Source organism: Rhamphochromis sp. 'chilingali' (assembly GCF_963969265.1).
Source record: "Rhamphochromis sp. 'chilingali' genome assembly, chromosome: 6".
Classification (NCBI taxonomy): domain Eukaryota; kingdom Metazoa; phylum Chordata; class Actinopteri; order Cichliformes; family Cichlidae; genus Rhamphochromis; species Rhamphochromis sp. 'chilingali'.
The window spans coordinates 27,354,738-27,375,486 of record NC_137933.1 but is presented as its reverse complement, the minus strand read 5'-3'; the positions used below and the strand labels follow the sequence as shown (position 1 = coordinate 27,375,486).

Genomic DNA, 20,749 nt, shown 5'->3' with positions numbered 1-20,749 from the left:
ATTGCCAGACAGAGAAGCATGATTCACCACTCCAGAGAACACGTTTCCACTGCTCTAGAGTCCAGTGGCGGTGTGCTTTACACCACCGCATCCGGTGCTTTGCATTACGGTTGGTGATGTAAGGCTTGGGTGCAGCTGCACAGCCATAGAAACCCATTTCATGAAGCTCTCTTCGCACTGTTCTTGAGCTGATCTGAAGGCCACATGAGGTTTGGAGGTCTGTAGCAATTGACTCTGCAGAAAGTTGGCTACCTCTGCGCAGTATGTGCTTCAGCATCCACTTCCCCCGTTTTGTAATTTTACGTGGCCTCCCACTTCGTGGCTGAGTTGCTGTTGTTCCCAATCGCTTCCACTTTGTTATAATACTACTAACAGTTGACTGTGGAATATTTAGTAGTGAGGAAATTTCACGACTAGACCTGCTCGACAGATGGCATCCTATCACAGTACCACGCTGGAATTCACTGAGCTCCTGAGAGCGACCCATTTCTTACAAATGTTTGTAGAAGCAGTCTGCAGGCCTAGATGCTTGATTCTTTTTTTTTCAATCACTTCCTGTGGCCACGGAAGTGATTGGAACACACAAATTCAATGATTTGGATGAGTGAATACGTTTGGCAATAGAGTGCATCATGATACCAGTTACATTATTATATCATTCCTTTGTTTTTGTCTTTAACTTTCTCATTGAAACAGCTTTTGACCTTTTTTATCAGTTAATTTTGGATTTACAGTAAATTCACTACAATATTAAATGAGTGTATTCAGCATTAACGGTTAAAATGTGGGAAGATTTGTCTGCTGTCACTGGATCGTGCTGAAGTCTGAATTTGAGGGCAGCTCCTGTAATCACAAACAGAAAGGAATCATCAATCAAATGTGAAGTTTATTCCTCAAAGCTGAAATGAAGTTTGATCCTTCTCAGTCCTCACACACTTCAGGTTCATAAGTTCTGAGCTTACATTTTTTTCAGTCTACAGTTTTGCTGACAGCTAACAGGTGGACTGTTTGTTAAAAAAAAAAAAGACAAAGCTCTATAAATATAAACAGATTATCAAGTATAATATTTCACCTTCGAGTTGTTGATTTACAAAGATGAGCTGATGGGACAGGTTTCCAATCCTGGTTTAGTTGTGTTGCTGCATCAGGGTCATCTGCAGGAAAACTCAAAGAAACATATGGCGGTTTTATGACCACGTTTGAGCTGTTGCTTTAGCATTGAACAATATATATTAACGATTCATATTATTTCTCTCAAAGGATGTAAGCTGCACAGAGTACGGCACATGTAACTGTGTTAGCAACAAACTGAGATATTAGCTAGAGACTCGAGCTGATATTACAGGCAGTTTGTGAATGAATTAATACCGTGAGAATATTTTCAATCCCCTCAATATTTCATCTTTGGTGATTACAGCGTTTAATCTGTTCATGTGAGGTTGTAGAAGTGCATGACACGTTTGTTGTGTTCTAGTGTTACTGTTTGGAGAGAGGAAGCTGTAGAAGAGTCCAGCTCACTCATGTCACAGTAATGCATGATTTAGACTTCTGCAGGGAGTCTGCAGAACTAAGGGAAACACTGGTTTGTGACTGAGTAGTGGTGTGCAGGATTGGAAATTTTGGTATTGATCTGATACCAAGTAATACAGGGTCAGTATTGCTGATACCAATACAGATATGTTTTTAGCCTCTAAACGCCTCATCTTAAACTACCTGCAGCCGGTTTGATCATCCTTCAGCTCCGTACAGTCAAAGCAATAGAGCTAATGTCTGGACTACAGCAGATACTTTAATTAGCATCAAAGCACAAGAGAGTGATTTCTGTATTCAGGGTAAATTCATTCATGTGCACAGATTAACTACCGAACAACAGCTTTCTCCCAACTGCTCTTCTTAGCTAGCTAAAGGCGTTTGTTACTGATTAGCGTAGAAACACATTTAATTCACCCAAAAAGTGCAACGACGCCTCAGGACCTTCTGTCGGTTAGTCCGGTTTACTGCAGACCACCTCACCTCAGTTTGAACTGCCCCTGCTCTAGCTTCTTCTTCGTTGGAGGTCAATGCTGGTTGGCAAACCACACTTACAAGTGCATTACCGCCACCTACATGAGTGGATGGTGGACCTGCTGGGTGTTTCCCTCTTCAGTGCAGTGCAGTTTAAACCTGTATGTCCTATTCTCAAGCGAGTAAATAACATCTCTTCCTCTGGGTTCCTTCCATATCCATAGAGTTAAATTTATTAAGAAAAATGTTTTTCCAACAAGTTTTATGCATCAACTTATCCAAAGACAGAAGCCTAAAAGAATATTCATTTTGTTTTATGGTATTTGGGGAATCAAGTATACTTTTAGCCATTATCAACCTACCTGCAGATAGAATTGAAGAATTAATTATTACACTAAATTGATCACAAAGACAGCCCACAGCATGACTTTGATTTTTCGAAGCTTTATTTCCTTATGTTCTCAACCATCCTATCCTTTTTTCAAACAGATGTGGCCCCACAGGCCTGTCAGATGAACTCAGGTACTCTTTCATCATCTCTCTGCAGAAATGCACTGGGTTAAAGTAATTTAAAATTGAATCCATTACTTGTTTAATAGTATTTAACAGAATTACTTTTAGCGGTTTTAACTGTGCCGGGACTACTGCTGAGCAATTACACTGACAGTAACCTAGTATTCTGATCAGCGTAAAAGCTACTGATTGATCCTGTAAATTACCCCCTGGTATATTTGTACCCTTGGTTGGAATTCATTGGTCTAAATGCACTTTCTGTCATCCTAAAAAAAAAAAAAAAAAGTTCAGTATAAATCAACTTTATTTATGCTTCATTTTTAGCTAGATATCTGTGTTTAGTGTATATATTTATATATGTATATATATATACACACACACACACACACACACACACACACATATACACACACACACACACACACATTATCATACACACGCACACGCGCGCGGGCACACACACACACACACAATGGCATGATCAGACATTGTGTAAAGATAAACATGCAGTAGATAAGACGGGGGCCGAGAGTTTTGGCTTTTAAGTGTTTCTCCTCGTGACCTTGGACAGTCTTTAAAGAAAACCATTGAAACCCTATTTATACAGTATTCAGAAAGACAAAATATTTCTGCCAAGCAAAAAGAAGTGAAGAGAGCGTTTTTTGCAAATAAATTACAGTTTTCAGACAAGAGAGAACCAGACTCCAAGGCTGGACAACGAAGAGCTGGAGTGCAGATCAGCATTCAGACTTTTCTGAGGTGAAAAGCAGCACAGCTTCATGATCCATATATGAAAAATGGGGAACTAAAGCTACAAGTATTTTACATATAAAGTCAAACAAAGCAAACAAACAAAAAAATGTAGTGAAGTATAAATGTGTGTATAGTTTGTGTTACAGACTCAGGATATCTCTGAGGTGAAGTTGTCCTTGAGTGATGTTTGCTTTCAGCGTCCATGCCTCTTTAGTACAAAGGTAAGCATGACAGGGGAAAAGTGCAAATGGATCAAAGCTGAAGGGCAAAAATCACCCAACACATGGGACTGAACAGTGTCTTTAAAGCAGGACCTAGACTACAGGTCTGAGCATCACAGTGGAACATTGTTGGATTTGACAGTATAACCATACTGCAACTCTTCCAGTGCTTACAACAGCTGACGCGAGCCATTCATCACATTAGTATTTCAAGCACACTAAACCAACAGGTTCAATAAAACAGCATGAAAAAAAGAAGAACAGCGAGTCTACAGGCTGCTGATCATCATTAACCACTTTGTTTCTAATGAATCAAGTTGTAAACACAAAAAGTGTCTTTTGATGTAACAGAACTGAGTTTTTTTTCAGTCATTTTTTTTCAATCCTTGCTTAAAAGTTCAATTCACCCAAATTTCAAATAGACATATCTTCTTTAAATTTAACAAGTCTGACTTTTGAGCTTTTTTCCTCTAATAAAGGAGGTCAGAGGAATTTCCTTATAGTGCTAAAGTACTAAAGAGAAAAGACAAAGCTTTTCTTATTTGGAACATGGGTGAAGCAAACTTTGAGTTATCTAAGATTACAGGTTAGTGATAGAAAGTGCAGTAAAAATTCAAACTGAACGGGTGTCGTAGCAGCCAAAGACATGAACAGAGAAACTACACCTTCAGATATTTGTGGAGGAATTCCTGATGCAAGTTGTTGAAAACTGACATCTTCATTGATCTGCATATGTTACACCTGAAATGTGTGAAATGATGTATTGATGATGCTTGTGGCATTAGTTCATTAATCAATCAGAGAATCAAAAATCAAACATAATCAATTCTCCTTCTCCAGTGTGAGGATTTGTTGCATTTTTCTCCATTGTATGATTGTATATTGACCATCTGGCACTTTGTAGTCTTAGAAATAAATAACTGCTAGCTGAGGTTCAAAATGATGATTTTATGAACCTGATGTCCACGGTGAATGACGTTTTCCTTATTGAAATGTGTTTTGGACTGGAGCTAGAAATGTGTAAAACATCAAACAAGGGGTAACCTTTCTGTTGGGCTGGAAGCAGTTACAGTAACGAAAATATTTAACTGAGAAGTTCCTTCTTTTCCCAGCTCCATGGATGAATAACACCTGATATGAATAAATGCAGAACTTGGGTGCTGACTCACATTCTTTGTTCGGGCTGATCCCACCCCACATCATGAATACCTTCACTTACTGGGTCCATCGAGACTCTAGAAAGTGACACTTTGTAGAGTATCTGGGCGAGATGCAAGAGGAAGTCCAAGAGCAGTGCTGTTCAGAAAGCAAACAAAAAGAAGCTCCTGCTGCAGAATAACAAGATAAAATGGTGCGTTGGTCTGTAGCGCTCTCTTCTTTTCCGTCTTTGCTCCTGTTTTATTCCGCATGAAACCCGACTGTATGGCTTCAGTTGTGTGTGCTTGAGTGTGTTTGCAGTCCGAGACGTCAGGATGATAAAAAGGCTGTCTCATTGTTCGTTACTTGGGTTGGTTTGTTTTGCGCGCTTGCCTTGACATGTAGCATTCAGCAGACTCTGACTGTGTGCATCTGTATGCGAGTGTGTCTACGTCCTGGGGCGGGGCGCGAAAGAGAGTGATGATGGGCAGCTCACACCTGAAGCTGTGAAGTGGTGCGGGGGGCGGGGAAGGGGGATGCCTGAAGGTGTGTTACGTGTATTTATGAATACAGACATTTCTCAGTCCAGGAAGAGAGTGGGGGCAGGCCTCACATCTCTGGCTGTTCAGCAGTGACGAGCTGTGGTGCGTCTGCATGTATTATCAGTTCTTAGCCCGGCCCTCACATCTCTGGCTGCTCTGCAGTTACCGGCTGGGTTCGGGGCTCGGGAGACTCGTAGCGCTGGTGGAAGTTTCTTTTCCTCAGCTTCTCTGGAGCTTTTCTCCACAAAACAATCTCCTAAACACAGACACAGAGCAGCAAAAATAAAAATACGGTAATGCATGTTTTTAAATGTAGAACTATTCATGTACTTATCATATGGAAAAGTTAAGCAAGCTGGAGGTCAGGGTGGGGCTGCATATTGCACATCGGCACAGAGCCACACACCACAATTAAATTACATTAAACTAAAAACAGCAGTTGCTGAGATTATAACGGCTGCAGCCAATTCAACTTAATGTCATTTTAATTATGTCAAAATGATCCATCAAAGAGATAATTAATAAATGTGCCTAAGATACTATACGTCCTTTATCCCTTGCCCCCCCCCCCCCCCAGTATTAATTTGTGCAGGAATCATATTTTGCCTTGTCTGATAAACCTGCTTCCACTTGCGTGAGTAATGCTGCTGGAAGTCATTACATCAGTTCATGCCAAGTTCAGAGCGTCGTCAGTGTGGCCTTTTGTTTTTTTTTAAGGAATTTTTTGTTATTTTCTTCTGCTACCACACACACACACACACACACACACACACAGCAATACTGTGTGTGTGTGTGTGTGTGTGTGTGTGTGTGTGTGTGTGTGTGTGTGTGTGTGTGTGTGTGTGTGTGTGTGTGTGGAAGAAATGAAATGAAATCTAGATGTAATCAAGCACAATTGAAATTCAGTTCATCTTTTTATGCAACAGGAAATTTTTTTTACAAATGTGAAGTTAATATACCAACTAAGGTGAGCTAAATTATGGACGTGTACGTGAATGAAATCAACTGTGATTCAGTGCTGGTATATGTTGTATCCACTGGCCAATTCATTGGATATGCCTATTAAAGTGTATAGTACAAGTATCTATTCAGCCAATCACATGGAAGCATGTAAACATGGTTAAGATGTCCAGCTGAAGTTCAAACTGAGCATCAGAATGGGGAAATAGGTCGAATTAAAAAGACTTTGAACGTGTTATGGCTGTTGGTGCCAGAGTGTCTGAGCATTTCAAAAACTGCTGATCTACTGTGATTCTCCCACATATGGAACGAAATCAGGGTCAAAAAGTTATTTGAAACTAAAATTCTAAGTTTTGATATTTAAAAACATAAAAAATGTGTTAAAAAAACAAAACAACAAAAACAGAAATGTTGCAAAAATGTGTTGTGAGCGTGTATCAAAGGGGAAGGGCGGGGCATAGACTAATGAGTGACACCTACTGTGTCACGTTTGTTACAAATTAAAAAGCGGTATTTTGATTGAACATGGCCACTGCTCGTTCACAGGATGCCGCCGGTACCACCCAACAGGTAAGAAACACGGTCTTTGATCATCTTGTGATGGACAGAAATAAATAATATACAGAAATGAACAGGCGAGTCTTAGATTTCTTTATGGCATTCATAGCTCTTTTAGCTCAGCGACCTACCAGCCAATCAGATAACAGTATTCCCGTAACAAAAGGGTTTGAAACAAAAAAAAAAAAATTACTTTGAAGCTGCATGAAAACAAATAATTTATTAAAAATAAAGTAATTTAGGTTTTGCAAACACATTTTGTTTTTGTTTCAAATATGAAAATAATTTCAGTTTCTAATCACTTTTTCAAATGAATGAAACCTTTGACCCTGATTTAGCTCCACAGTCATCTCTACAGCTGGCCCCAAAAAAGAGAAAATATCCAGCGAGCAACAGCTGGTCTGGAAATGGCTCGTTGAAGTCAGAGGTCAGAGGAGAACAGACTGACTGCTTTGAAAGGATCAAAAGGCAGCAGTAACTTAAATAACCACTTGTCACAACCAATGTATGCAGAGGGACATCCGTGAACCCACAACACATCGGATCTTGAAGCAGATGGGTTACAGCAGAAAGATCGCATTGGATGCCACTCCTGTCAGCTAAGAATAGGAAACTGCAGCTACAATTCAGAGAAGCTCACCAAAAATAGTGCTAGCAAGGTGCACCTAATAAAGTGGCCAGTGGCTGTAAATACATTAATCACTTTTTGTGATCAAAGCAGGATTTAAAAGTTCCTGGTGTTGTTCTCTGGCCCACTTCTGTTTTCCTTTGTGCACTGCACATCCACAGCCCTGCTGTGCTGTCTAAGGTTACCACTCATTTAGCAATTAGCGTTACAGCATTAGGAATCAAGTGCATCATTATTTTGGTACCGGATCCCCTCAGTTTCCTGATGGAACTACAGATTCTAATAACAAAAATCAAAAACCCTGCACCTCTCTCCAGAAATAAATAAATATACACAATATAATTTCACAATCACACATATATAACAGAGCCCGTTTATTTGGAGTGGTGGTGACTTACCTGTTGTTTAAAGTATCTCCTGTCCTCTTCGTCCACCAGCACCAGATTAAGGAAGTAGCGTACAGAGAACTTCTTGTTGACATCCCTCATGGTGGGTGTCAAGTCATATCCTGTAAGGAAACATGAGAGACGATTAGATGTCACTAACAAAAAACAAAACAAAATAAAAAGCAAACAAAAACTGGCCTGTTTGACTGTTTCATGACGAGGGAAGTTAACAGGAAAAGCGATATCCTGATGATAGGAGTCTGGATCAGCACTCAACATAATAGCTGCCAAAGAGGAGATGAGCTCTTACCAGCCAAGAACAGTCTGATGGGAATTGATTCTCCTTTAACTGGGGCTCCATCCATGATCTCGTACTTAGCAACCGTCTCTGTCTCTGTGGTAGTACTGGGACCTGAAAAGGAGGACAAGGACTTTACTACCGGAGACAAAATATTAAAGTGGAGCAAAGTTTCCAGTACTCTTAGTGGGACACAGTTGGTTTACAGAGAAGAAAAGAAACCAGGTTTAAAAGCTGAGAGGAGATGAACTACAGAGTTAATCCAAGTCCACAATGACTTGTCATTTATCTGCTCTATCTAGGTTACTTTATTTTTATATGTGGCTGCCCTGGATTCTCACCTATGCCTGTTATCTCCTTCTTAATGAGCTGCAGCTCCATGTGTTGGATCTTGATTCTGACCAGCAGGAAATAAATCTTCCCAACAATCACATCCTTGAGGTGGTACCTATAAGAAAGGCATAAATGCAAGTAAAGACAGCTCTTATTTAGATTTGGGATTTTCTGCAGTGACAGAGCATTAACTTGTTCATTTGATAAGTTAAAGTCACATTGCTCTTACTTGGATTTATTGTATTCAAACTCGATGTGAAGACAGTCTTCTATGCCGACCTCCATTTTGATCGAATTGTTGACGTCAGGGTAGGTGGCTAACTGATGGACAATTAACTCGTATTCCTTCACCAAGTCAGACAGGCGCCGAACTATTGTCACCCTGAGGAAGTATCTGCAAGTCGAACACGACAACACACCAAGCTATAAAAGTCAGACTGAAATCATACAGATTTTTTTTTCTCTATTAGAAATAAAATGCATTAAAAAAAAAAAAAAAGAAGTAGCTGAACAAAAAAAAGCTTGATGGATACCATTGGTGCACAAGAGTGATGGCCAGCTGAGGCATCACTTAGTATGTTTTATATCCTGTTAACAATTGTCCATGAAAGTTTCACCTCAAACAAACTTGGCCTGAACATTTTAACATAAGTGTTCATGAACACTTATGTGTGTCATGTTCATACTCTATCTCAAAGGTTGTTTCTGTCTGCTTAATTTTTAATTAAATCTTATACAGGGTCATTAGTTTCTCTCTCCTGCACGATGTGTGTGTGTGTCTTTTAATTAAATAGTATCTGAGTCACACTTGCATGTGGAGAGTACAGTGTGGAGTGGAGGAGAGACAGGCAAACTGAAAATAAAACAATTTGAATTGATGACATTTGATGACTTAACTGTAAATGAAGAAAAAACAAAAACATCCAAAAAGCGGTAATCTGTGTCACAGCGAGCTCACAAGCCCTGCACCTACTCAGTAGTAAAGACTATTGAGAAATCTGACAGCAAATGAACATTATATAATAGGTTGTGTCACCTTAGCCTAACGTTGGCTCCAGTATAGGACTCATAGGGCTTCTCCACCTGCATGAACTCAAAGTCGTAGCTTCTGTTCTGGGTGAGCTCTCCCGGTAAAGCCAACTCTTTGACCAGGTCCACAAACTCGTGGGTGTTGCTCTTATCAGAGAAAAGCTCTGAAATATAGCAGAGAGGATTCAGACTGGCTGAAGGTCTGATTGCTTTGAATTCACTTAAAAAACAAACAAAACAAAAAAAAAAACCCAAATCTGTATTTATTAGTTTTATTTGAGCATTTCATTCTCTTCCAACACACTGCACTCATTATCTTTGTCCCAAAGCAAATACAGTTGGAGGCGGGGGTTAGCGGCACTACGGCAGACCTGCACATGATAACCACATGCCCTGTTAAACCTTTCAGCCATGTGATAAAGCCACATTAACATTAGCATCAACCATGCTCACCTATCTGTCCAACAAACTCGATGCGGATCCCCTGGTGCTCCAGCCGCTTTCCTCCCTGCTTCACATTTAGATTCACCTGAAGAGGAAACATTTGTTGAGAACAAGTTTCTTCTTGCTTGCGTGAACTGGTGCTATATGAATAAAAGTGGACTGAACAGAAAGATAATATTCTGACATGCTACCAGCATAATGTTCCTTTAAAGGGCTTTTCTTTTATGATTATTGTGCATATTTCTTTATAACTAACATATATTCCTATTTGCTTGCCGACTTTCAACAAACCTGTAATAATTTCTTCTCCAAAAATAAATCTCCTCACATTTCTCTGCTTGACAGCTGTTAGGTAATCACGGTGAAAACTGTTTATTACAATCAACATCAATGGTGAATATCTTTCTGCTGTTACCACACTAACTGACCTTTTACTTGATTTTGAGTTGTGCTGGATAACAGAAGAAGTCAACAGTGAACAAGGCACATATCAGACTGCTCAATAGAGCTCATGCACAGCAACAGCAGACGCAAAGCCGAAGCCAAAGCAAGTCTTGCACGCTCATCAAAAGAATCGTAATTTCCCACTGGACTTAAAGCAATGAACCCAAAATAGACTGAGAAGTCCATTATACACTGACTGACTGAAACTATCTGCTGCACAGAAAATGAGAACAAACTTAAGCTATGCTTCACATGTGCAGGACCCACATTGTGACATGTGATAAATGACGCAAACACAGTTTACCTTTCCAGAAACCGACTCTCCATCGTAGAACAGGTAGTGTTTCTCCACTTTCCCATCTTCTGTTTTCAGCTCGGCCGTCTTTCTGTTCTCTGCATCATTCAGCAGTACATCTATCTCACAAACCGGCCCGAACAATCCTCCCAGGAAACTCTAGAAACACAAAAACATTCAGAGGATGAAATTTAGAGCAATCAACATGCTATGTAATCAAACATATGCTGCTTTTAAAACAACTAAAGAGAAATTGCAGCTAGCTGTAATAAGAAGCCCTGAGCTGTGCTGTAGCTTCCATCAACATGAATCTGCCCTAAAGACAAATGACTTTGTTTACACACAACCCCAACAACATGTTGCAGTGATAACAATGACAGTTATAGAGAGAGATGCCAGGTTAGTGTCCTCATCTGTGATGGAAGCTCTGACATGAATATCACATGTTAAAACCCACTATCTCACCTCCTACTTATTTACGGCATCTGTTATTGCCATAACAACCAATTCACCAGTCACTATCTGCACAGTCGCATTATTTTCCTCTGAGCTGGCACAAAGTCACAAACAAATGCTTCAACATGCAGAAGCAGCAAATCACCAAGAATGAGCTCAGTCATCAAGTATTTATATAAGATGAGAATCAACACTGAAGTAAACTCTTCATAGAACCCCCTACCCCCAAATAAAACAAATTATCAGCTACCCAATCACTATTGAAAGCCGACCCTCGAATCAATAAGCGAACAACCCTTTGCCCTTAATCAGAAAATGAATTGGCTTAATTTCTACGGTTATTGCAGTAATTCAACATGCATGTGACGGCACAACTTCACTGAGCTAACGATCAGCAACGTCTGCTAACAGTGAAATTTGTTTGAACCACTCATCTACCCGACTTTTTGACCGAACTCAAATACTTGCCTTAGCAATCAACACGTTTAACTGCTGGCATCATGCTGCTGGGCCATTAGCTAACCAAAACATCACGATCATTGAGAAAGACGGCCTCCTAGCGATGCTAATTCGACCAGCCCAGCTAGCTTTCTTTACAGGGTTGAGTATTAAAATTAATTGCTTCCTCAGAAAAACGGAAACTCGTGTTAATGTTATATTTTCATGAACAAGAAACACCAAACACCGCCTCCAATTTTACTGTAGCCTGACCAGCCAATGTTTGTTTTTACACTTACCATCTCGGCCGTCTAGACAGTTTTGCTAACAGCTAGCCTCGCTTCGTGTAGTCAGTCTGTCACTGAACTAGGGATAACCGTCATGTGACCCGAATCATGTGTATGTGGGCGGCCACGGATATAGAGGATTGGAGGTTGAAGGCACTCACGAATACCGGTACCACCTAACAATTAGAAAGGAAAAAAAAGCCATAACCTGTATAGGTAAGGCTGCTGGTTGAGTTCATGTATTTGCTGTTGGTGCAGACTTTAAAGGTAGTTTTTGTAGTTACTTTCTGCACATTTTAACTAAAACATTCACCACCAGGGGGCAGCATAATTCTAGTTTTTGTTTGTTTTTTGTTACCTCAATTTCCTCTATAGATTTAGCTTTATTGCCCAACCCCCATTATAAAAAACTATTCTTAAAGGTTTGCCTGATTAATTAAAGATTATCCTGACTTACTATAGCTTCTTGTCGTTCCAGGTGTTTGCAAAATGTCTAGTTCAGCTATACTTAATTGGAAAAAACCCTGACGTGTGTAAGTCAGTATCAGTGGTGTAAAGCGAGGTGTGGATTCGCTGGCAAATATGAGGCATGTTTTGTAAGGGCAAAACCAAACCAAAAGATAATGCAACCTTAGAAACCAAGCGGGCTACACGGCGTGGACATGGCAGAAGCACTGACACAGCCAGTAGCATGTCTACAGGAAGGCAACATTTAAATGCGCTACATCAGGGGCAATTCCAAGCCCCAAGGGCCAGTGTCCTGCAGGTTTTAGATCTCACCTTGGGTCAATACACCTGAATCACATGATTAGTTCGTTACCAGGCCTCTGGAGAACTTCCGGACATGTTGAGGAGCTAATTTTGCCATTTAAATCAGCTGTGTTGGTTCAAGGACACATCTAAAACGTGCAGGGACACCGGCCCTCGAGGCCTGGAGTTGCCCACCCCTGCGCTACATGGACAAAAGCGTTGGCTTGTTAGCTCTGTTGTGGACACTGACACAGCGAACTGGAGACTGGATGACCAACTCATTCGCGTTATACTCATCATGTTTAGATGGAATGCAATTTCTTGTCGGACAACTCCATGACATCTCAAAAAAAAAACAGAGATGTCGTGGTACCCACCTGTCCACACGGATCTTTGTCTGATGATGAAATCTATGTCTCGATCCCAATACGAGCTGCTAAGCCATGGAAACCCACAGTGTGAAGCTCTTGGTGAGTGGTTTTTATGCTGATTTTAACGCCAGAGGAGGTTTGGAGCGTTGCAGTAATGAAGTCAGCAAAGTGTTGGTGACTTTTATCCACTATAAGCTTCAGCATTCATAACTTGGCATGGTCTGCCACTTCATGGCTGAGGAAATGCTTGTACTTTCCAATAATACCACTTAGAATTTATCGTGGCATATCCAGAAGGGAAGAAATAAACAGCTTAGTGCAAAGGTGGCATTTTAGTACAGTACAAAGCTAGCATAGCATGGCAAGGAAATTGATTTCCCCATTGAGACTAAAAACATATGAATTCATATGAAACAAATGAAAATATGAGGAAGCCGTTTTACAGCTGTAAATTAAGTTCAGTGCCACTTGGTGGGCGAATAAATAATTTCAACAGTGTTCTAATATTGGCCACAAATTTAACAGTGGAAAATCTGAAGACAACCTACAACAGAAGCTTGTTTCTGCCACTGAAAAAAAGAATAGAAGTGAATAGAAATTTCAGGCCATTTTCTCAAAAGGAATAAAGTTAGAATTTCAAGATATTTCTCCATTTTGATTATTTTCTCACAAGTCTGAAATTTTGAGATAGTAAACTTAATTTTTAATTATAGATGGCAAATATGTACTTTTTTCTAGTGAAAATAGCTCCTGATGTTGCTTGCAAGTACCGTATAAAAAAATCAAACGCTTGAATAATAGAAGGTACCTCAGTTTAAATTACTGAGGAACTTGACATATATGAAAGCAGTTATGAGAACAGATAACACAGTAGTAGGGATAAAATAAACACTTTATTGGTAGAAGTTTTTTTCAAATTGAAATTACAGAGTTTGTTAAAAATGCATGTGTGTTTATAGTACATATTTCGAATATGTTCTAACTCTGGTTAGGACTTTCTGAACCCATTTCTGAGGGGTTTGTGTCTTGAAGATGATCTCGTTTAAATCTTGAGCCGGAATATTTTTCAATATTCTCAGGTTAGGCATAAAATGTTGCAGGATTTGTGAATAAAGGGATCAAATAATTTAAATAAGTGTTTCTAAGGAACACGTTCCTTAAAACTAAAAAAAATGGCTGGCGTAATGCAATGCATGGACAAAGGCATGCTTTTATTGCACTGGTATTACAATGATTTAAAAGAATATTTTTATTTATATTTAAAAAAGCATTTGAAAGCTTTTTTCCATAGGAAAGCACAATACTGGCACAATTATTTTCACATTGTTTACAGTCGTTGTTTTGGCCTTTCTGAAAATAATTAATAACAATAACACAGAGAGTACAAAAAATGGCATTTGTTTTTTCCCAGCAGGTGGAGTTTACTATAAGCCCAGACAGGGAATCAAATTAGATGCCAGCCTTGTTTATGTGCTTCGGAGTGGTTGGCAGTCCAGTCTACAGCTGCAGAAGGTGGTCTTCTTTGTAATCACGCTCATCGGGTTTTACCTCATCGCTGGTACGCCTGCTGGCGAACAGCCTCCTCAGGTCACTCATATCTTCAGAGGAGAAAGATAAACAAGGAGAAAGATCAAATTACATGGAGCAAACAAAAGAGAAAACACATGGATTCTACTGAATCCATGCGAATCCTGTCCTACAAAAAATACCTTCACTTTCTTTCCAGAGCATGCCAGAACCAGTCTCACCGAGGTTGCTCTTGTCCGCCATGTATGGACCTTCAGCTGCAGAGCCTTCGTAACCACCAGAACCTTCCTCGCCCAGGAATATTCCAGGTGACTCGCTCAGTTTCGATTCCTCCTCCTCTGCCTCCTCCTCGTATTCCTGCTCTTCCTCATCGTCCTCCTCCATTGGTGAATTTTCATCCTCCACAGGCTCTGCCTCCCTGAAAACACATAAGACGTGAGATAGAGAGATTAGCTGATAAATGTCTCTTCTTTCTCTTTCTGCTGCTCCTTTTACGGGTCGCCTCAACAGATCATCTGCCTCCACACATCTAAACCATCTCAGCCTTCCTGCATTTACTTTGCAGGAAGGCTGGATTTTGTGAAGCACTTTGACCACCTCTGGTTCTAAATGTGCTATACAAATAAAGTTGTACTTTGTCTCCCAGCTCCTCTCCCTGAGCTGTCCCTCTGATGTACTCCTTTCTAATCCTGCCCAATGGAAACCTTCACCTCTTCAGCTGTGCCTCCTGTTTTGTGTTAGTGCCAGCATCTCTAAAACATATATAATAGTAGGTCTCTCTACTTTTTGGTAAGCCTTCTCTTTTGCTCTTGCGGCTGTCTTTGCATCTCCAAACTTTGCTCTGATTTGAGACTTTAATATTTGTGTGCATGATAACAACTCCATGAACAGGGATTGAACTGTACTAAAACATCCACATTTTCCTGGCTGAAAGTTTGGGATTTTACTCTAGTCTTTATTTTTTTTTCTTACAACCAGCACAGAACGAGGGAAGCTGTTTGGCAGCAGAGAGCGTGAAAAGCATTTGAGATCTCTAAGACAGCAAAGTGTCTGATAACAAAACTATCGACTTTACAACTTTGAGCTGCTGTTGTTAACTTGCCATCTATGTCTCCACCACTTCAATCGCGTTATTTCCTGTCCTCTTCTGCTTTTACATTCCTACCAACAACTTGAATTTCATTGTGACTGCATCATTAAGAACATTTCTACAGTCTTGTCGAGCTTGAGCTTGCTTGCGTATTTGCTTTGCATATATCTTTATCAAATGAAATTTAGTTTGAGAATCTGACTTGAACTGCTTCGTCAGTGGGCTTTCTTTTCCAGGTTGTTGAAATAAATAACTTCATATTAACTAATGATACAAGTAATACATATATAATCCTGTGCTTCTCAGATAGGATTATCCAAAGAGCTTGACACATACAAAAACACAAAACAATAGACCAGAAGCAACAGCCCACTTCCTCTGTACACTTCCTTGTGACTTCCCGTTCAAGGCGTGCTGTAAAAAGGACGGCTGCTGCAGAAGCTCCGGTGATTATAAGCAAGCTTCAGCGAAAAGACTCAAACAAGCCAGACGCTGTTCATATTTAGAGGTTTTTTACATTTCATCACAATGTTAACAGCTGAACCTTTTTACCTGCTACCCTCTAACTCTTGTCTTTGTGTCTGTAATGAGTTTATGGCATGTTTTCTATACACACCTGTGAAAACGCAGAACATGTGAAATTCATCCAAGTTTTTATTAAGTTATCTGAAGGTTTGTGTTGTCACAGATGTTTCAGTAACACGATAGAAGGACTCTTACTGAGAAAAATGTAATCTGGCATGTTCACTTTTGAAAGATTTCCTTTATTTTTGAATATAATTTTGTTAACTGAAAGGATTGACATTAAGAGGAACTTTAAAAGAGGAAACTGAGGGCGAAGACCAAGATTGTGATACTCTTACTTTTTTTTTTTAGAGGTCACACATATTAAAATATCCGTTTTTTCACAGACACATTTTATGCTAAACAGAAATTCAAATACATGCTGCTTTTTTACCAGCTCATTAATAAATTTCTAAGTTTAGTAAAATTTCATTAAGTAGGTTTTTAATGTATCTTTTAGAATCTTTATACATAAGCATATGTCCTCCTAGGATACACAGTATACACACATATTACACAGTAAAAATGAATAGTTTTAACAAAGCAGCAGCAAAGATTATAGTACCTGCCGGATAATTTATACAGAAAGAGCAACAATGTAGCAACTGAACTGTTAAAATGTTTAAAAATTAATTTGATACTAAACTATTTAGCTCAATATAAAATTGTGATGATCGTGAAACAAAATCTTCGTGTGTTAACGTAACAATCCATTGTGGACCTTGTGAGAGGAGCACAGCTGAGACTTTTTATGTTTGTATTTTTTTTTAAAAGCATAACAAATAATATTTGATACGATTATATCTGAAACTGTTAATATGGAAACTTATTTATTTACTTTTTAAAGTTGAATGGGAAGCTAATCCACACAGAAGTAAATCACAGACAACCTTAAATTTCAATTTTTGATGCTTTTCTTCCATTTTACATTTTTAAGTCTATCATCATACAACACATTTAAAACCATTGATGCCACCACTCAGAGGAACAAGTCACTGAGGACATTAGCGATTTTCATTTGTAATAAAAGAGACTTTATAAAGTGTGGGCTAAAATCCTGCTGAAATATGAAATTCATCATAAAAATGATGAAATGAGCCATTTTTCCTCCGAAACCTACGGACAGTGTCTCTGCATCTGTCTTAATAGCCTGTTGCAACAAGCGATGAGTTCACTTCCTCTGTGCTGAAGTCTGCAGTAAGCAGAGCTCAAGTCTACCTCATGTTTGGAGTCTCTTTTATGATCCAATATATGTGAGTTACTATGTTGATATAATGCAGAATGCATTTTTATTCAAATGTATCTCTTTATACCATAAAATACAATTTTTTTTGGAAGTGTCTTAATGTTTTGTGCACTTGGCAACTCTGACCTCCAGGGTATGCACATTTTCAAGATATGTATACTTTGGGTAAAGTTAAAATCATCTAAATTATTTCCTGCGCAGAGAAAGAACCAACATTCCTTGCATTCATTTCAGACTATCAGACATCAGCTCATTTAAGTTCTAAATATTTCTGTGTCTTGTGAAGAAAAAGATCATCAACTGTTGTGTTTTTCTTTCTTTCTTTAGTCCAGCTGTAACCTCCCTGCCCTTTCTCTGGTTACTCTCTTTCTTTATCCCTCCACGTTGTCTTCTATTTTGGCTTTTCTTGGCCACCTACCTCACACTTATATACTCTCAAACGCACAAGATAAGAAAACACACAGGCAAGCATGCAGAGAGAGCCTGCACTGCTCACCAAGGTGACAAAGCCAGTGCAGCATCAGCATTTTTCATATTTAAAGTCAGCTTTTGTCTAAAAACAGCACTCTCTTGTTTTTTTCAGACCCAACTGAACATTGACGTGAACTCGCCGCCACCTCTGTCCTCTGAGCAGCTCACAAATAAAAAACAAAACAAAACTTCACATACCAGATGTGAACAGACTACGACACACGAACACTTACAGATACTCTGCAGCAGAAGCAGGCAGTTTTGATGGCAGATCTGGACTCCACTCCATCTCTGGGCTTTGTTGAGTCACACAGTTGGCCTGGTCACCATCAGGGTTACATCTCATAAACTTATACACAGCAGTCCTTGGTGCTCCTAGAGACAGACAAGTGTAGATAACATTTTATTATTTTGCCCCGTTAATAGTACATTTTACCTTTATTCACACACTCGGGGAACATTTCTGGATATATTTACTGTTCGTGATCTCCACGTTTGGACGTTTTTAAGATTACAACATTAGTCTGTGATGGAATAAAGTAACGGTTTTCTCAAAGGCATTCAGAGCTGTTTATTTTCGTAAGAAATTAGTTAAAATAGGAAGTAGGAGTATTGCAACTTTTTCTCCACGCATTGCAGCACATTGATCGTGGAGGTTGTGTGAAGCTGTACTGATAATTATTTATTACATCTATACTACTGGCAAAGATAATCTATCACTATCTGTTATTCAGGCAATTAAGATGTGGAAGTTAGACAGCTGGGTTCTTTGCACCACAGGCTTCCTGTCATAAGGCTGTCACAGTAAATATACATGTGAACACTCAGTAGCCACTGATGATAAAATGATGAGTATAAGTGATGGTGTCATGTGCCCATAGTGCTTTTGGGTGTATTGAACACCCACAATAAAATAAAGTCTAGTATTTTTTTTTTTATATAATCATGCAGCCAAAAGAAAGAAAGAAAGAAAGAAAGAAAGAAAGAAAGAAAGAAAGAAAGAAAGAAAGAAAGAAAGAAAGAAAGAAAATTCTTAGACGACCAACACGTGAAAATCTGCTATGACTGTAAAATTACTTACAAACTTTTTAAGTATTTAACTCAGTGGATAAAAACATAAAAGTCTTATTGCTATCATAAATACAATAAAATCACGTGTACACGGGAAAATATCTAATAGTGTCTGATTAATTGGGGCCTCAGGGGGGTTAAAATGTGGCTGTTTAGTATCGGATATATTTTACGCAAAATGGTTTGTCCATTCCGTTTCACTACTCTCTCTCTCCGTCTCTACATTTATATTTAAAAAGTGTTCAAGAAGTATCGTCGAAACTTAACTCGGAAAATGAAACGCCTTTGTTTTTTTCCGATACCTGGAGTCCTACCATTACATCATGGCATGTTACTGTAAAGCACGCAGCATCTATGTTATGTACATGTATTTTATTTTATATATATACATTCGATTTTATAGGGGTTTTGAAGTCTAATGCTCAACTTGAGGGGATGCTGATCGACTCTGAGAACCCTGGATTGATTAAATGAGTCATAGAGACTTACGGTAATCACAGTATGCTGACGCAGAGTTGTATACCAGTGAAGTGGAACAGTTCCTATTTTTTTGCTTGTCAATCAGAAACCCCCGAGGGCCCTGGGATTCCCAGTGACTTTCTATGTGAGGATGTTCCCGGAAAGCACTTAAGCTGTCAGGATGGTAAATATGTCCACTTGTTGTTTCCTCAACAACCTGACCCGATAAAGTATACTGCGACATCAATCCCGGTAAAAAAAAAAAAAAAGAGAGGCACAAAGTAGATTTAATTGTCGACTTACCCTTTGTGCTATGTAAGGCGAGGCAGGAGATGAGGAGGAGAAGAATCAGTTTCATCTTGCTCAATTTGTCTCTCTTTAGTAAAACAGGAAAATGTCCTCCTGAAGGCAGTCCCTTTCTGAGCTCAAGCTTCTTTGCGTTGTGAAGTATAACTGTAAACTGCCTCAGACAGCCAAACTCCCCCTGAAGAGGCTCAGCCCTCCGTGTGCGTCATGGTTTCCTGAGTCTTCTTGTGTAGAAAATAAGTGGCTGAAACATCTTCCTGAGTGGAAACTTTTGCATTAGCATCAGATATGAGGTCTGAGTTTGCGCAACTGCAAACTTGGACGAAGGAAATGCCGAATGATAGCAGCAAACATTCAGATCTGTACGATTTTTTATAATGTGAAAGGAAGCGATAATTTACCCTAATTGACTGCCGAGCCACTTCATGTAGAGATAAGGACACGATAGCATCAAAGGGATCTTCTTCTTTCAGATCAACTCCCTTCACTTCAGTTGACTCTGTTCTTTTTACTTCTCTCAGTTCAGCTCACCCCCAAAAAAGTAATTTTACGCTACCTTGGCGCCCCTATGTGCGCGCGTGTGTTTGTGTAAGTGTGTGAGAGATTTCTTTCTCACTTTTTATTTCACCCACCTTACTTCGCTTCACCTAATTTCGCAGAAGCGGAGAAATGGAAAGGGGGACAGAGGTATCATTCAGCAGCTTTAAACCATTAACAGAACTTTTGCTGTGTTAAATTATTTACACTCCAAATGCCACAGCAACAGCCTCATCTCCCGAGATACCAACAGTACTCCCATTATCACTGACCTGTCTGCTCTTCATATGTTTAGCTTGGCTCCTTCAGTGTGAGTTAATGTGGCCTGCCATTCTTTTGATTCTGTGCCTTTTATGTGCCTCACATGTCTGGCAGATGCTTATGTTGGTCAGTAATGCAATTAAATGCATTCACTGTTTTGTTTTCTACAATTTGATGCACTATTTTTCAGGAGGAGGAGAATTTGCTCCATTGTATGTCAGAGGATACATGTTTTATTCAAATAAAATATATATTTTTAAATGATGTAGTCCCGATAACATGTGGATGATCATTATAACACTGAATTGAGCTACTTTTTGAACTTTAAGGATCAACTCTGTCTTTCTCTTTACGGAAGACTGTACAGGTT

At 39.3% G+C, this 20,749-nt stretch overlaps 2 protein-coding genes and 1 long non-coding RNA gene across 3 annotated transcripts; 1 reads left to right on the top strand and 2 right to left on the bottom strand.

The window, feature by feature from the left end:
- Positions 1-2,378: 2,378 nt before the first annotated feature.
- vps26a (VPS26, retromer complex component A) lies at positions 2,379-11,855 on the bottom strand. The gene is made up of 9 exons (XM_080884505.1): positions 11,739-11,855; positions 10,555-10,704; positions 9,816-9,891; positions 9,370-9,526; positions 8,563-8,727; positions 8,342-8,448; positions 8,013-8,114; positions 7,715-7,824; positions 2,379-5,426 (listed from the first exon to the last, which is right to left on the bottom strand). Exons 1-9 carry the CDS (start codon positions 11,739-11,741, stop codon positions 5,310-5,312), a joined length of 987 nt encoding a protein of 328 aa, XP_080740631.1. The 5' UTR covers positions 11,742-11,855; the 3' UTR covers positions 2,379-5,309.
- On the top strand, positions 11,842-17,998 carry LOC308398097. Its single transcript, XR_013971897.1, has 3 exons — positions 11,842-11,942; positions 14,574-14,682; positions 17,858-17,998. It is a non-coding gene; the product is annotated as an uncharacterized lncRNA (long non-coding RNA).
- Positions 14,033-19,737, bottom strand: srgn (serglycin). The gene is made up of 4 exons (XM_080884506.1): positions 19,579-19,737; positions 17,979-18,120; positions 14,596-14,792; positions 14,033-14,445 (listed from the first exon to the last, which is right to left on the bottom strand). Exons 1-4 carry the CDS (start codon positions 19,631-19,633, stop codon positions 14,345-14,347), a joined length of 495 nt encoding a protein of 164 aa, XP_080740632.1. The 5' UTR covers positions 19,634-19,737; the 3' UTR covers positions 14,033-14,344.
- Positions 19,738-20,749: the final 1,012 nt, after the last annotated feature.

Bases quoted from the DNA above. Each gene is read 5' to 3' on its own strand.
- vps26a (XM_080884505.1), bottom strand. The intron at 9,892-10,554 runs GTAAACTGTGTT...TTTCCTCTTCAG, and splicing joins GAGAGTCGGTTTCTGGAAAG to GTGAATCTAAATGTGAAGCA. The intron at 8,728-9,369 runs GTGACACAACCT...TTCGACTTGCAG, and splicing joins GGAGCCAACGTTAGGCTAAG to ATACTTCCTCAGGGTGACAA.
- srgn (XM_080884506.1), bottom strand. From the start codon at position 19,633: ATGAAACTGATTCTTCTCCTCCTCATCTCCTGCCTCGCCTTACATAGC. The intron at 14,793-17,978 runs GTAAGTGTTCGT...ATGTGTTTTCAG, and splicing joins GCTTCTGCTGCAGAGTATCT to GGAGGCAGAGCCTGTGGAGG. The intron at 14,446-14,595 runs GTGAGACTGGTT...TCTCCTCTGAAG, and splicing joins GGCGGACAAGAGCAACCTCG to ATATGAGTGACCTGAGGAGG.